Source organism: Gossypium hirsutum, chromosome D07 (genome assembly GCF_007990345.1).
Source record: "Gossypium hirsutum isolate 1008001.06 chromosome D07, Gossypium_hirsutum_v2.1, whole genome shotgun sequence".
NCBI lineage: Eukaryota > Viridiplantae > Streptophyta > Magnoliopsida > Malvales > Malvaceae > Gossypium > Gossypium hirsutum.
The window spans coordinates 13,681,446-13,698,819 of NC_053443.1; the positions used below are offsets into that span (position 1 = coordinate 13,681,446).

The 17,374-nt window shown below is 34.9% G+C and overlaps 2 protein-coding genes and 1 pseudogene across 8 annotated transcripts; 1 reads left to right on the top strand and 2 right to left on the bottom strand.

Annotated features, from left to right (window-relative positions):
* Window positions 1-1,136: 1,136 nt before the first annotated feature.
* On the top strand, window positions 1,137-3,607 carry LOC107921060 (pentatricopeptide repeat-containing protein At1g07590, mitochondrial-like; annotated as a pseudogene).
* Window positions 3,527-4,878, bottom strand: LOC107921491 (outer envelope pore protein 16, chloroplastic). Of its 2 annotated transcripts, none has more exons than XM_041097532.1 (6): window positions 4,592-4,878; window positions 4,458-4,509; window positions 4,346-4,377; window positions 4,104-4,137; window positions 3,937-4,004; window positions 3,527-3,816 (listed from the first exon to the last, which is right to left on the bottom strand). In XM_041097532.1, the coding sequence occupies exons 1-6, from the start codon at window positions 4,703-4,705 to the stop codon at window positions 3,676-3,678; spliced, it is 441 nt and encodes a 146-aa protein (XP_040953466.1). In that variant the 5' UTR covers window positions 4,706-4,878; the 3' UTR covers window positions 3,527-3,675. The 2 variants fall into 2 exon arrangements, with proteins under 2 accessions (XP_040953466.1, XP_040953467.1); XM_041097533.1 differs by having other exon boundaries at window positions 3,918-4,004.
* A 2,100-nt stretch (window positions 4,879-6,978) lies between these two features.
* On the bottom strand, window positions 6,979-9,433 carry LOC107922123 (CAX-interacting protein 4). Of its 6 annotated transcripts, none has more exons than XR_005916138.1 (4): window positions 9,227-9,433; window positions 8,036-9,128; window positions 7,771-7,876; window positions 6,979-7,278 (listed from the first exon to the last, which is right to left on the bottom strand). XR_005916138.1 is itself a non-coding variant. In XM_041097534.1 (4 exons), the coding sequence occupies exon 2, from the start codon at window positions 9,036-9,038 to the stop codon at window positions 8,052-8,054; it is 987 nt and encodes a 328-aa protein (XP_040953468.1). In that variant the 5' UTR covers window positions 9,039-9,128; window positions 9,227-9,433; the 3' UTR covers window positions 6,979-7,278; window positions 7,771-7,800; window positions 8,036-8,051. The 6 variants fall into 6 exon arrangements, 4 of the variants coding, with proteins under 4 accessions (XP_040953468.1, XP_016707460.1, XP_016707457.1 ...); XR_001691194.2 differs by having other exon boundaries at window positions 6,979-7,293; XM_041097534.1 differs by having other exon boundaries at window positions 7,771-7,800.
* Between the last annotated feature and the right edge of the window lie 7,941 nt (window positions 9,434-17,374).

Consider the following 17,374-nt stretch of genomic DNA (forward strand, 5'->3'; position numbering starts at 1 on the left):
CGACCTTGTTTAAAGAAACTTACCTATGAAAATCTTAGTTTATGCGAGCCAGCAGAGGTGCGAACCCCTATGTCAGATAGATGAACTGCTGTGTTCCGCAAAGTACTTTGTTTTGAAAAACTTAAGACTCGCATTCCTTTCTTTAAGTATTTAAAAATTCTGTAAAAGAGTAGTTAAGTTATGCATGCTAAGTAGGTTCACATATTTCCGCAACTGCATATCATGAGGCAAGCGAAGTGAGTTCGCAAGCTTGAAGCTTTTACCTGTTTTATTTGTTTTAATTCGTGGTGCGCTGGAGGTTAGGTTGAGTGTTAAAAAGAGTCACTTAGGTGACTAATATGACATTCCATAGCTCGGGTTTGACGACCGAACTGGGTATGGGGTGTTACACAAGTGCTTGACGAATTGACTATTCATATGTTTTGCATTCATGCTTGTGCTTGTTTGTTTGTTGTTTTTGTTTGAATCTCCATATTTCAACTTCTTGGAACTATTATGTATCCTGTGCATGTTTGTTTGCAAATTTGTTTAATGTCATGTGTAAGAGTAATCTTTGAGTTCATGTTTTTTATTTGCCTGCAACTTTGATGAGTGCTTTATTTTGTTGGTCGACCATGTGTTCTGTAGGTGTTTTACTGTTGTTTGGGACTCTTTGTAAGGCTGTGTATTTTCTTTTGATCTTCTACAATTTCAATGCCATGGTAGATGTTAGGTGATGGTGGGAGTTAGGCGGTGGGAGTTAGGCAGTGATGAGGGACGGTGGCTTGATGATAGGAGGATGTTTCAATTTAGGGGCTTGGTGGTTAATTTGGGTGAGATTAGACAACGAGGTTACATTGATGATGGGGCAGATGATAGGTATGTGAGGGAGAGAGTTGGCTGAAGGGAGAGGTTTTGAAATTTTTGAGTTTAAAATATTTAATGATGTGAAAATTAATTAATGATGTGGAATGCACAGTCAACATTCTGTTAGGGGAAATTAGAAAGGTGATCAATTTGTGTAATTTAATTAACGATAGTGACTAAATTAATAAAGAAAAGAATGATCAAAGTAGGAACGAGGACTAGCAGTGTAATTTGCCCGATATGTATTAATTCAAATCCTAAATCGCACTTAAACAAGCCATGAAAAAGAAGCCAGCTGAGGTCTGAGCTATGATATTTAGGGCCCAATACTTAGCAAAGCTACAAGATAAAATTCTAGCCTTCAGCTAGAAACACAGAGCTGAAGCATGCGAACACTAGTTTTGCTACGACACCGTAGGTTCTTGCAAGCAATACATCAAACACTTGGTAGTGCCTCTTCTCTCAAGTTTCTTTCTTCTACAACAGCTGATAACCTTGAAAGACAAAGTTCAGAGTCAGAACAACAAGAACCCAAATGCTTATCTTTGAGAATTGAGAGACTCCCTAAAGAGGAAACTGTTGGGTTAACGTTTAAAAGCTGGATGGCTGATGGATTTCCCGTTCATAGAGGCGATACTTTTCACGCCATTAATCGGTTGAGGAAACTTAAATTGAATACACGAGCTCTTGAGGTAATTTTCTCTTTCAGAAACTAGTCTAATATTTTTGGGTTTCTTTTTTTATCTGTACTAATTACTTTCTGCCGGATCGCTAAGAGCTTACAAAAGAAAGAAACGTTCGTTCCTGAAACTTAAGAGGCTTAATCTCATATATGTCAGATGTTTATAATAAGCTCAGTTTCATTTTTGGTCTTTTTTGGGTTTCCTTTAAGAAATCCAAATGCTGAACAACTTAATTTGCAACGTGGAGTTGTTATTTTGTGTATGTTTGACTGTTTGAGTGCTCTTATGCTAGAAATTTGAAACAATGTATGGCAGAAAAATAAAGAAAACATTGCATTTTCATCAGTTGAGCACTTTATCAGACAGTCGCATAGATGTATATGTAAATAAAATCTGTTAGATTTGGAACCAAGATGGGAATTTGTGTGACCCCTTGCATTTGTACTTGTGATAATGGTGAATAGGTGGAATCTAACAATGAAAATTCGATTGCTTCTAATAGGTGATGGAATGGATAATTAGGGAAAGACCGTATCGGCCTAAAGAATTAGACTACTCTTACCTATTGGAATTTACAACGAAACTCCACGGCATATCACGAGGCGAAAAACTATTTAGTTGCGTCCCTCAGGAGTTTCAAAATGAACTGCTCTACAACAATCTTGTGATAGCCTGCTTGGATAAAGGCCTTATAAGGCTTTCACTTGAGTACATGAAGAAAATGAGGGAATTGAGACACCCTATCTCATACTTGGTTTTCAACCGTCTGATAATCCTCCATTCATCTCCAGGACGTAGGAAGACCATCCCGTAAATTCTAAATCAAATGAAGGCGGATAAGGTGGTTCGACATGTCTCCACCTACAATATTCTTATGAAAATAGAGGCTAATGAGCACAACATTGAAGGGTTAGTAAAGGTTTTCAATGATATGAAGAAAGTAGAAGTTGATCCGAATGAGGTTTCTTACTGCATTTTAGCTATCGCACATGCTGTGGCAAGGCTATACACAGCAGCTGAAGCTTATGTTGAGGCCGTTGAGGAGACTATGACTGGGAATAACTGGTCGACACTAGATGTCCTAATTATATTGTATGGGTATTTGGGGAAGGAGAAGGAACTAGGGAAAACTTGGGGCACCGTTCTAGAGTTCCCCCATGTTCGGTCTAAAAGTTATATTCTGGCAATTGAAGCATATGGTAGGATAGGACAGGTAAGTCAAGCAGAAGAGCTTTGGTTACAAATGAAGTCAGTAAAAGGGTTGATATCAACTGAGCAGTTCAATTCAATAATATCCGTATACTGCAAACATGGACTTCTCAGCAAAGCAACTGAGGTTTTCAGAGAAATGAGGATGAATGGATGCAAACCAAATTCTATTACCTTCCGACAACTTGCCCTGGGGTGCTTAAAATCAGGATCGGTGGAGGAATGCTTGAAGAGTCTAGATATAGGTATGAATATGACAACAAGCAACAAAGTTAGGTGTTCAACACCATGGTTGGAGACCACCTATTCGATGATAGAAATTTTTGCTGAAATAGGTGATGTTAAGAATGCTGAGAAGTTTTTTGTAGAGCTTAAAAGGGCCAACTATTCTCGGTATACCTTTGTGTACAATACTTTGATCAAGGCTTACGTGAAGGCCAAAATCTACGATTCTAATCTTTTGAAAAGGATGATTCTTGGAGGGGCTAGGCCAGATGCTGAAACCTATAGCTTACTGAAACTTAGTGAACAGTTTCAAAGATAAAAATAAAGCATGTATCCTTGTGATTTGTTAATTGTATCTATTCTTTTCAGTTGATCCTTCTCTAGAGAAAGAATGTTTTGTATATTTAGTCCAATTATAATGTCATTTTGGAAAGTAAATTCTGGACAAATTTCTTCTGCTTATTTGGAAGGTCATTTATCTTAGGAAATTTATTATGAATATGCAAATCAATTGAACCTCTTCCTATACTTGCACTGCTCAAACTCTGTACACAAGTAAGATGGATAAGAAACTCTGGTTGAAGCCATCCTGTTATTTTAATCATTGCAACCTTGTTTTCTTACAACCAGTTAAATCAACCAAAGAGGAAAAAAAAAGCGATCACACTACATAGCAATATGCAACGATATAAGGAAGTTGAGTTTGCTGCTTTCATGTGAGATAATTAAGGAGCACTGAGGCAGTTGCAACAGCACCTCCTGTAAGTGCATCCGACACGATCTGGTCTTTGTTATTGTTGGTCGCCGCAGAGACAAGAGCTCCTGTTAGGGCACCTCCGATCATGGCATTCTTCTGTAACACGATGTGACAAAACTTTGAATCACTAAATATCAAGATTATGAGTAAAATGGATGTAGAATCTTTTTAATAGCAGTAACATTTTTCCCCTTAACTGTAGCGTGGTGAACATACCCAGTCCCAAGTGCCTCGGATCCTCCCTACCCCATACTCCATTCCCACATATACTCCAGCTACACTTCCTAACGTGCAACAAAAGAATTTTATAAATATTATTCAAGTTTGCAAAAAAGAAAGCTACAATAATGGGAAGTTTTCATATTGTAATGTCACATACTTACCCCAGTAAGCACCCTCTTTACACATCTTCTTGAGCTGCAACAACATTTCTCAATAGGAGAAAGATTATGTCAAATTCAGGTGCAGTTACAACTTTTATAATAAAAAAAAGTAGTACCATTCCTCACTGCAAACATTACTTGTCTTATGGCCTATAATTATGCTATACTTGATGGTACAGTAACAGGTGGAGATCCTAAGCATCCTTTAAAATGTAGCTAAGAACAGGAAAGGAATTACTTACAGAGCGCTCCAAACAGTGTTTTGATAGCTTCCCTGCACAAACATGGCAGCTTAATTACTCTAGAAAAGGGAATTTGGGTGAAAGAAAAAGAAAGTGGGGGAGTTGAAATAACCTCCATCGATAGCTTTAAATGAATCTTCTGCAATTGACCTCGTAGCTGCAACCTGAAAAAAAAGAAGCCATGTGGTACATGATGGAAATTTCCATGGAAAGTTACGAAAGCAAAAGGAAAAAGGAAAAGGTTACAGATCCAATCTTCAAGAAACCCTCTAGAGCGTGATTGAAGAAAAGATTGCCAGTGTCAATTGTAATATCAACCCTTGGTGTTGACAATGAACCTAAAAACCTAGTTGATGGCATTTGCTCTGCTTCTTGTTATACTCAAATTAAGAAACTGTGTTTTCTAGACGATGCATTTTGAAAGTGAAAATGGTTTTTGCTTGAATGCGTATCCCGAAATGCCATCAACTAACAACCGTAGCCTCCGCCTCGGCCTCAGATATTTTTATTTCCGTAAAAGTACTCTCCCATTTCTCTCAATTTTGAAATTAATAAATTGGTCCCAACATATTAATGTTTTTCATCATTAGCCCTTAATCTTTATATATTTTATCAATTTGATTCTAATTTAACAAATTACAACATATGTTTAAAAATATATAAATATTGAGGTTGAATTATTTAATTTTTTAAAATTAAAATCAAAATAAAAAAATACATATAAATATTAAAAACTAAATTTAACGCATTCTGTGCTTGCATGCAGCCTAGTTGTAGTTGGAATTAGGGTGAACAAAACTCAATTCGATTTGAAAAATCAAAAAGAATTTCAAATTTCTAGTTAATTGAATTGAGTTATTCGAATTATTTGAGTCAACTCGATTTGAGCTTCAAGTTTGAGTCCAGTTGAATTTTACACTTCGAATAATTCGAATAACAGATTAGTGTAAATACCCTTTTGGTCTTTGTCAACTTTGAAAATAAACAAATTGACATCTCTTAACAAAAATTACAAAATAATTCAAAATAATTTTCAAAATTTTAAAATTATTTTTAAAATTCAAAATATTTATAAAAATTTCAAATTTTATATTTAAAAAAATATAAAAAATATAAAATATTCTAAAAATATATAAAAAGTTAAAATTTTAAAACTTTTCTAAAATAATAATTTTGAAACCTAATTAATGATTAAAATTTATCATACTCAATGGTTTTAAATTTATGTGCTCTAAGATAGAATTAATTATACTGTAATAATATTTTTATTTAACATGTTTAAAATTTTAATTCAACTCAAAAATTTCACTCGATTCGATTCGAATTTCATTTTTCCTAATTTGATTAAACGTTCACTCCTAATTGAATTGGTATGCGTGATTATATTGCTACAATGGGATTGGCTCGTTTGTATGGTTCATGGTTGCCTACAAGAAAACCCCTTTGTAATTTTTTGATATTTTTGACCATATGATCCATGATTAAGAGTCAAGACTACCTCTGCACTTCACCAACACTAGTAATTTTGTTGAGCGACAATTCCCACTTAGCCAACCAAAACAAACCTTTATTTGGTTACTTATTTTGGCATAGCCATAGTATGTTGTTAATTGTTGATACAGTTTTTAGTTATTGGGAGAATTCAAGTACTCTCTTTCGGATTCAGGAAACAGCTTTCAGAGATTTTTTTTTTAGAAAATACAGGAGCGAAACAATCAACTTATTGATATTGGAAGATCCAAAAGATTCTTCCAATGTATCATTTCTAGGTCCAATGGAATTCATAAGTATAGGAAGAAGCCTTGTCAAATAAAATTTTTTTCTTTCGACCATATTTCCATTGTTAATACGATATATAAAGACCGCTACTACAAATAGTACTACACCCTTGATCGTGAAATACTGATTACTTGTCGAACCCTGTGAATTGCGTGAAAATAAGATACTCCTAATTCGAGAGTCCAAGAGTTTTATAAAACATTGTTGGTGGAAAAAATGTGAATGAAATATACCACTGAATTAAATTGAGTCCATAAATCTAAGAAATAGTGAGAATTCTTGATCTCTCTCAATTTGAAAATTCAGGATTTTTCTTGCTAAAAAAATCGATCCCTATTTACCAACCATACATTGTCTAACCAAATCCAATTCTCTCTCAATATGTTCCTCAAAAAATTCGATTCGTGTAGATCCTTCCCCAACTAAGGAAGAGATCTTGGCGGAATTGCCACATATGAAATTGAGCACAATTTTGCAAAGAAATAGCCCACTTGCCTCTCTAGAAGAGATGGAAAACATGCTCAATATTATTTGATTGAATAGTTGACCACTCCTTGTTGTTTGAAGAAACCCTCCACCTCAATTGGTATTTTTTCACGAACCTCAATTGGTATTTTTTCACGAAAAACAAACATGAGATAACAAATTCAGTCTTTTACTAAGATTTTGAATAGCTGTCCCGAGTTCAAGTTGATTATGTTTCGCCTCTTACTCGAAGAAAGATGATCAAACAATTCCCAATCATGGTCCTTGCGGATCGAATCCTCCATGTAATATACAAAAAGAAACTCATTATTTGAAGTAAAAAAAATTGCTGCCTGATCGTCTCTTTTCTACACAAAGATGGAAAAAGATGGAAAAAGATGGCCACATTTAATAGAAACAACTTCAAAGAACAAACATTGTCCATCACAATCTTATACATTAGTATCTGATGCCCAACATGTGAGATTGAACACCTCACCTTTATTCACAGGGCAATTCAACACAAGACATAAAGTACCTCAGCGAATTCTTTAATACCTTTTTTTTTCTCTCTAAAGAAGAGTACCACATGTTGGCGATCTTTCACACCATAACAGAACTTATATGATCTTCTCCTCCAATACATCAACTTCTTCTAGCACAAACATCATATCCACTCTTCTAAATCCCTGCAAAACCGATGACTGCAGAATGTCAGAAGTTGAATCCCATGTGGCACATATCTCTGTCTAGAAAGATGCTTAGATAGGATATAAAAAGCAAAACGACGAGTAACAAAAGCTAACATGTTGATCTTATAGATTTCTTAAAGAATTATATCAAACAAAAGGAAGAAGAGAGGTTTCCAAACATTAGGTAAAATTACAATAGAAGTAGGTAGCTCTACAAGTATCTAGAGATGTGAGAGGAGATTGATGTCTCCAAAGCCAATACAAAGATGAATTTGGAGGTTATTCAAGACTGAGATGAAAAAACCTTAGTAATTCAATATCTTGCAAGGGGTAGCTCACACCCCCTGATTTAAAGATCTTCCAAACTAAAACTTGCATTTATTGTTTGATACCAGTAAATGTAGTAAAGCCTCAGTCCACTCTGTTTTTTCTTCATCTCTTGTTTGACATGCATATTCTTTTTAGTGTTAAAATAGAACAGAACCATACCAAAATTGATGAGCAACCGTGAAATCATTCATGCAAAAATCCCAAAAGCCATTATCGAGTTCTTCCTAAACCAAAAGCCAATCACTTGGAACAGAAGGAAAAGCCTCTGGCAAAACTAGATGTAAGTTCCGAATGCTGACTTAAAATATTTTAACTACAGAATCTTATACATAAGCATAGTGCAGGAATAATAATAGCAGACAAACCATCTACAGCTTGATCCGAATATGATTACATTAAACAAGGGTATATGAACAAGCGTTACCTTAGCTAACAAGCCTCTACTCATCATCTTCGTGATGGCGTTTCCTGCTCCTCTTCTCAGACCTCTTTGCACCCCTTCCAACCCGAGAATCATCCGAACCACTAACATCGGAACCAGAGAGGGATTCATGCCTTTGGCTCTTCCTCCTATGTCGTTTACCAGGATCATCAGACACATCCGATGATTCAGAATCATCAGAATGCGTATGACTTCTCCTTCTCCTCTTCTCCTTCCTACTCTTTCTTTTCCTATGACGACAATGATGATCATCATCCTCGTCCGAAGAATCATCCCTCTTCTTTCTCTTTTCTTTCCTCCTCTTCCTCCTACCTTCATCCTCATCATCAGAATCACTAATTCCTCTCTTCCTACTACTCCTTTTCTTTGACCTCCCTCTCTTTGTCTTTCTCTCCCCATAATCGGATTCAGAGCTATCATCCTCATCACTCATCTTCTTCTTCTTTGATGATTTCTTCCCTTTCCTAGAAACCTTCTTCCCAGATCTTTCAGCAATAATCCTCTCAATATCCGAATCCACATCAGAGTCCGAACTCTCACTCTCCTCGTCCTCCTCTTCTTCACTCTCCATCTCCTTTTTCCCATTCAGTTTCCCTCCTTTCAACTTATCAAGTCCATTCAAAACCGCAGCCTGGATCGCTTCAGGGTCTTTCTCCTTACTCTCCTTCAAACTCACGAAATTCTTGCACTGAAAAGTAAGGTGACCAACACGCCCACACTTCTTACAAGCTCCACGAGCCTCATCTGCATTCGAACCCGTGATCCGGGCAAGGGCTAGAAGCCCTTGAAAGCTAGCGTATGCGTTTTCACCATCGGGTTCAGCAGCGGCAGTCATCTGACTCGATGAATTTTTTGAATCATCTTTATTAGGAGCATAAGGGTCATACCCGATTGCACTTTGCCAAATCCCGTGGGTTTGCAAGGCGGCGCTACTATGCACCCGGTTGTTCGCGGGCATTCGAACCCTCCCTGCGGTGGCCGGCATCTTTTAGGGATTGAGATTACCCTAATTTTGGGGAATCAGAGTTTTCTTCTGATGTAGGGTGGAGAATTGAACTTCGCTTGCTTCAAGAATCTGAAAGAAAATAGTTAGGGTTTCATATTAAAAAAATTAGAAAAGTAGACATACATTTAGGGTTTTTTCTTCTGAAAAAACAAAATTGGGGTTCTTACCTGAGAGCGGAATTGATAATCGAAGAGGCGAACAAAGTGAAAGAAAATCGAGAGGAATGAGAGCTGCGCTCTAATGGAAAGATGAGATTTTGGGTTCTGGATTTGAGATTTTTTCCGAAGTTTTTTACTTTATGTTGGTATATATTTTTAATAGATGGTTAAAACTTAAAACCGCCCACTAAAAATAAAGTCGGTAAAAGGATATGATTTGAAAAGGGAAAGCGCGTATTAAGTTTTTATAAGGATTCTTCGTTAATAAACGACGTAGTATGCCTTCAAATCTTCGTTTGATTTTTTCCCAAAAAAGTAATTAAAAGGCTTTTTACTTGAATAGTGAATATTGTCGATTTGTTTTTCACTTTTTAAATTAAAAGGTAAACTATATTCAAGGCCGCTAAATTATTAGTAAATTTACGTTTTGGTCACTCAATTTTAAAATGTTACAAAATGATCATTGAACTATTTGAAAGTTTTCATTTAAGTCATTAGTTTTTTTTTTAAGTTTGGTTAGTGAGCTCCAAGCGACGAGATGACAACCGATATGATGGATCAATGATCTTTCGTTTTTCTGTGCATCAAATTAAGCTCTTTTGACACTTAAAAAGCTTGTTCTCAAGTGTTTTATGAAGCTTTTTGCTGTTTTTTGTTACTTATTAGATATTACATTAGAAGTTCGTCTTATTGCGTTTCTTTTACTTTTGAGACCCAAATTGACAAAATTATGTCATTGGAAGTCTAATGATTGATTTCAGCTTGTGTATGGAGCCGATTGACGCCAAACATTAAAAAGGACTTCTACTATGGTCGAGGTCAACACAGAAGCTTGTGTGTTGCGACACTGACCCTCCCACCACCTCGAGGAAATTGAACTTCATCAAAACTCAACCTAGAGTAGCCTATTGTGGACACTGAAGCCTAACGGGTGAAAAAATGCAGAGACAATTTTGTGTTCAAGTAATCTTAAGTCACTTTTTATTTAAGGGCATAATTATCAATGCTAGGTTAAATACTTTTTGCCTACAAATACCACCTTATGTCAACTATTTGGGTGGCTAGCTTAGGTTAGAAAATTAGGTTAGACGTTAGACAATATTTACTCTCCTTTTCTTAGTTTAGGTTTTCATTTTTCTTTTCTCTTCTTTTTCTTTTCTTTTCTTTTTTGTTGTAGAATTTTTATTTCTTCACTTTTGCTAGAACCTTGTGGATGACAATGGATTAAACTCTCGTGTTCCATCAAATTTTTATCTATTAATAAGCATCTTCTCAATCTTTATCTTCTGTATTTTATGCCTACCATGTGTTTGTTAAAATGCTTGTGTGGAATCTAAGTTTAATCATGTGCTAAATCATTTTATTGGTTGGTTGATGAGTGTGTTACTTAACTAAGTTATTATCTATGCCTTAACTAGTTGTTTGTTCAAGTGTATTAAATTGCACATTAAACTAGAATTAACGCCTCTCGTGGAAGATCTAGATAGATGAGATCGGTAGGAGACTTTACCATATAAGACTTTAACATGTTTGTGTCGAATAGTGAGATTGAGAGGAGATCTATATGCCTAAGTGAGACTGAGAGTAGAGCTTAAGTGGTATCTTTTAGTTTAAGATGAGACTAAGATGAGATTCCTAGCTAAGAAGGGCAAACAATATAATCATCATAGGTTTATTAGCTTAGTTAGTAATTCATGAAACATTCGATTATCATTTCAATCCATTTGCATTGTTTCTAGTAAAAAAGAATAAAAGTAGTTTGATATTTTTATTTGTTAATTTAGAATTAGTTTAAATCTCATTTTATTTGGTTGCACTAATGATTTTCGACTCAACTAGATTAGTAATTGCTTAACTCGTAATTAATTTGATAACATTTACTAATTTGACAATCCCTTGGGTTCGATCCTTGGAGTACTCCGTGTGTTCAATTATAACACATAAATATTACAACTAATTTGTCACACTTGCAGTAAAAGTCGCTTTTAAATCTTTATATTTTATGCTAATTCTTTACTCGGTGTTCGTACAAAGGGACCATTTTTCTTAGACCTTTGTTTCTTTTTATATTTAGATGAATGGTTCACTGATAGAATCTTTTCAGCCTAAGAGAGGTCTAAGACAAAGGGACCCTTTTTTTGGTATGTACACAGGGTCTTTCGACAATGTTGAGTTAAGAGTAGGATTTTGGCAGGACTTATAGGGTTAGGGCTAGCCAGACTAAGCTTGAGATTAACCACCTCTTCTTTGCAGATGACAACCTTCTGTTTATAGAGAACTCGATAGCTAAGGCTAGACGTGTTAGGAAGTTCTTCATCTTTATGAGGTGGGTTCAAGGCAAAATGTATATTTCGGTAAGTCTCTTAATTACTTTAGTCTCAATACACTTGTTGAGTAACAAGGTTCTATCTAAACCATGTTAGGTGTTCAAGAGGAGTCTAGCGTGATAGATATTTGGGTATGTCGCTTCTAATTAGTAAGGATAAAATTTTTGTCTTTTAATACATCATGGACAAAGTTCAAAAGCATGCTTAGAGTTGGTCTAAATGTTTGCTTGGCTATGGTAGTTGTGAGGTGTTCATTAAATTGATTCTACAACCTATTTTGACGTATATTATGTCTTACTTCTTACTCATTTTGTTAGTTACTAATGCTATTGTTTCAATTATAAGAAAATATTGGTGGGCTAGCAAAGTGGATAACTGAGGGTGGACTATGTTAGATTAGGACACGTAGTAAATCGAAGGAAATGAGTGGAATCGGGTTAAGATATTTTTACCTTTTCAATCCATCATTGTTAGGTAAACAAGTTTGAAGGTTTTTGCATAATAAAGACTATTACAAGGTCTTTTATGTGAAATATTTCACTAATGGTAACATCTTTGATGCTAAAGTGGTTGATAAGCTTTTATATCTTTTGTCTAGTATTTCACAAGTTATTGATTCACTTTCACCAGGTTATTTATGGGGGTTGAGTAATGGTTATTAGATTCGATCTTTTGAGGATAATTGATGGGCCTCTAGCCCTATTGATCTTTCAGTTTCTTATGAACATCATGTTGGGCTAGAGATAAGGCCAAAAGATTTGGTGGTCAATAACTCTTCATCTTGGGTCTTGGAGGGGTTAAAATATGTCATAGGTCATTCTACTATTTACAGATTTAAAATTTAGCCCATGTACTTTTATTTACAGAAATTTAGTCCTTCTACTTTTCAAATTTCAAAATTTAGGTGCAATTGTTAACACTATTATTTTTTTTGTTCACTTTGTTGGTATGACATTTTGAAATAAAAAAAAAAACTTTCTTAGTAGCAATGTAACTAGTAAATGACATTGTAATAAATCTGAATTTTAACAAAATAATTTTAACAATGTTAATAACTGATAGCAATGTAACTAATAAATGACGTTCTAATGAAACTAAATTTTAACAAAAATAATTTTAACAATGTAAATAGTTGGACTTGATTTTTGAAATCAAAAAATTAGAGGGATAAAATTCCAAATTTACGAAGAGCACAATGACTTATTCATATATTTTAACTGAGTCGAAGGTGGTCCACAACTTGTTTTCTGATAGTTTGAGGGTATGCAAGCTCTAGGGGCCAATGCGACGCACATTGTGTATAAGTAACTGCTTTTAATGAGTTGGGTGCTAGTCCTCATAGAGAGTTCTAGTGTTTCATTTAAAAGATTAAGGTTGCGTTTGGTTTTTGAAAATATCTTCTATGCCCATAACCTATTTTCAATTTTAGAAAATAGTTTTTGTTTTTTAAATAAAAACATGTTCAATAAATAGAAATAAAGTTTATTTTTAATAATGAAAATATGAAAGCATGTTTAGTATCTATTCGTCTATAATAGTAACAAAAGAAATAAAATAAAATAAATTTACATACCAAATTTAATATTTGAAAAATTATTTGAAAAAAAGAATACTTTTATGTTTATATGGGTTTGAACCAATGCGAATTCATTTTGTTAGAATTGAGTGACTCGAATCCTTGTTAAAATAAAAGACAGTGGTAAAATAAAATAACAGTAAAATCCATATAGAACTACACTTCTTTTATTTTATTTTAAAATAAGGTTTTTTAACCCTATTACACTTCATCTATTTGATATTGATTAGAACAAGATGTTTCAACCTTACTAAACTCATTCTATTGGAATATGATTTTTCAAGCCTATAAATAGATATAGTCTACTCCTCTTGTATTCATTCGAATTTGACATAGTGGATTATCTTCTCCTCTATTCGTGACTTTTTTTCTGAAAGGGTTTCCATGTAAAAATCTGTGTGTTCTTTATTTTTCTCTCTTTTCTTTGCTATACATTTTCATTATCGATGTTCTATTTTTAACAAATTGGTATCAGAGCTTTCAAGTTGTTTATTTCAATCACGGTAATGACTTCTTTAAAGTATGAAATTCCTCTGTTGGATAGCAACACCAGGTTCGCGTTGTGGCAAATAAAGATGTACGCAGTTTTTGCGCAGATGGACTTAGAGGAAGCGCTACTAGGGATAGATAAGATGCCTTCAACATTGACGGAGGAAGAAAAGATGCGTAAAGATCGAAAGGCCTTAACACAGTTACATCTGCATTTGTCTAACGAAATTTTACTGGATGTGATGAAGGAGAAGACCGCCACTGCATTATGGAAGAGGCTAGAACAAATATGTATGTCGAAAAATTTAACAAGCAAGCTGCATATGAAGTAGCGTATTTATGCTCATTGTTTGGAGGAAGATGCGTCTATGCACAAACACTTAACAATGTTTAAAGAAATTCTCTCAGACTTGGAGGCCATGGAGGTTCAGTATGGTAAGGAAGCTCTAGAGTTGATTTTACTTTGTTCGTTGCCTCCGTCTTATTCAACCTTTAGAGACACGATTTTGTGTAGCTGCGAGTCTCTCACAGTTGATGAGGTTTATGATTCTTTGACCTTGTATGATAAGATGAAACATCTTGTGGTTAAACTCGACTCTCAAGAGAGGGTCTCATTGTTCGTGAGAGACAAGATTAGAATGATGATGATGATGATGATGATCGTGGATGGACACATGAATGAAATCCTAGCGATAAATCTAAGGGTAGATTGAAGTATTCAAATATGGGAAAAACTTGTAACTTTTGTAAGAAGAAAGGACACATTAAATTTGAGTGCTATAAGCTGCAAAACAAGATCAAAAGAGAGGCTACGAATTAGAAGGGAAAACAACCAGAAAAATCCGATGAATCTGATGTTGTAGAAGACTACAGCGATAGTGAACTCTTAGTCTCTTTTGCCAACAATTTTAAAGTGAGCGATGAGTGAATCCTTGATTCGGGCTACCTTCTATATGAGTCCTAATCGGAATTGGTTTACAAATTACGAAATAGTGTCTAAAGGTGTTATTTTGATGGGAAATAATACTTCGTGTAAAATTGCAGGTGTTGGAACAATTAAAGTTAAGATGTTTGACAGAGTTGTTAGAACACTTAGTGACATGCGACATGTTCCAAAGTTGAAGAGAAATTTGATTTCGTTGAGTACTCTTAATTTAAAAGGGTACAAATACACAGCTGAAAGTGGGGTTTTGAAGATCTTCAAATGTTCCCTTGTTGTGATGAAATGGCAGAGAAAGACTGCTAAGTTATATATTTTACAAGGTTCTACTATTACTGGTGATGCAGCTGTCGCTTCCTTTTCTTTGTTAGATGATGATGTTACTAAAATTTGGCATATGCGCCATGGCAGAATTGAGCAAAAGAGGACTTTTTGATAGGCAATGAATTTGTAAACTGAAGTTTTGTGGGCACTGCATTTTTGGGAAGCAAAAGAGAGTTCGATTCAGTAGAGGAATCCATAACACAAAGGGAACATTAGAGTATATTCATTCTAATCTGTGGGGGTCATCTAGAGTGCCTTTGAGAGGTTGAGCTAATTATATGCTAACACTTTTGATGATTTTTCCAGAAAAGTTTAGGCATTTTTCTTGAAGCAGAAAAGTAATGTGTTTTCTGCATTTAAGTCTTGAAAAATTATGATTTAGAGTTCTGTTCTAATGAGGTTAATGAACTGTGCTAGTCAGAAGGGATCGTGAGACACTTGATAATTTATCATACACCACAGCAAAATGGTGTTGCAGAACGAATGAATAGAACAATTATGGAGAAGGTTCAATGTATGTTGACTAATGTTAACTTACCAAAGTCGTTTTGGGCCGAAGAAGCCTCTACTACATTTTTTTGATCAACCGATCTCTATCCGTTGCCATTGAGAAAAAACTCCACAAGAGGTATGGTCTGGCAATCCTACTGGCTATTTTGACTTAAAGGTCTTTGGGTGTCCTGCGTATGCTCATGTTGATAATGGAAAATTGGAACCGAGATCCATTAAATGTGTTTTTCTTGGTTATAAAACTGGTGTAAAAGGGTATAAGTTATTGTGTAATGAAAATAGAAAAGTTGTGATTGGCAGAGATGTTTTTGATGAAACTGCTATGCTACCTAACTTATCTATTACAAACTCTTTCAATAAAGAAAATTAAAAGCAGGTGGAGTATCAGATTAATCCAGAATCTACAACAAAGTAGACTCTTCAAGCCAATACAAAAATTCAGAATAGAGTTACTTCTTCACCACAATACTCTATCGCCAAAAATAGAACTAGAAGAGAAATTAAACCTCCAAAGAAGTATGTTGAGGTTGATCTAGTTGCTTATGCTTTAAATGTGGCTGAAGATATATATGCAAACCAAGAGCCATCTAATTATTCTGAGGCGGTTAGCTGTGAAGACTCAGAAATGTGGATGTTTGCTATGAAAGAGGAGATGGAATCACTCCACAAAAATAGAACATGAGATATTGTAAAACTTCCTAAAGGTAAAAAGGCTGTTCGTTGTAAATGTGTGTTTAAAAAGAAAGAAGAGACTCTAGGAGTTGAAGAACCCAAATATAAAGCAAGGCTTGCTGCAAAGGGTTACAGTCAAATTTCAGGTGTGGACTTCACAGATGTGTTCTCCTGAGTTGTGAAGCATAGTTCGATTCGAGCTTTGCTCAGTATTGTGGCCATGCATGATTTGGAGCTTGAGCAGTTAGATATAAAAACTGCATTTTTGCATGGAGAACTTGATGAGGATATTTACATACAACAACTAGAGGGCTTTACAGTCTCAAAAAAAAAGAACTATGTTTGCTTTCTGAAAAAGTCCTTTTATTGTTTGAAACAGTCACCGAAGATAGTGGTACAAGAGGTTTGATTCTTTTATGACTTCTCATGATTTTAAAAGAAGTAGCTTTGACAGTTGTGTTTACTTTAAGAAAAATAGTAATGGTTCTTTTGTGTATCTACTCATTTATGTTGATGACATGTTGATAGCAGTGAAAGATAAATGAGAGATAAGAAAGGTCAAAGCCCAACTAAGTGAAGAATTTGAGATAAAAGATTTGGGACCGGTAAAAAAGATACTTGGTATGAAGATTCTCAAAGATAGAAAATCAAGTAAATTGTACCTAAGTTAGAAGGAGTACATTGAGAAATTTCTTTGCAGGTTCAATATGTAGAGTGCTAAACTTGTTATGTATGCTATGGTTTGTTCACATCCAGATTTATCATATGCAATCAGTGCAGTTAGCAGATACATGGCGAATCCTGGTAAAGAACATTGGAAAGCAGTTCAGTGGATTTTTAGATCCTTATGAGGTACCATTAATGTTTGCTTATAGTTTGGAAGAATTAGAGATGGAATCATTGGGTATGTTGATGTTGATTTTGTCGGAGACCTTAATAGAAAAAGATCTCTCACAGGCTATGTCTTTACAATTGGAAGTTGTGCAATCAGTTGGAAATCCACTTTGCAAACTACAGTCGCTTTGTCTACCACTGAAGTTGAGTACATGGCAATTACTGAGGCTTGTAAAGAAGCCATTTGGTTGAAGGGACTCTTTAGTGAACTCAATGAAGACCTTTAAATCATTACAGTATTTTGTGACAGTCAGAGTGCCATCTTTCTTACAAAAGATCAAATGTTTCATGAAAGAACAAAGCACATTGATGTTCAGAATCATTTTGTTTGTGATATTATTGCTTGTGGTGATATTATTGTTAGCAAAAATAGTACTCATGCAAATCTTGCAGATATGATGACTAAGTCACTTCCCATAACCAAG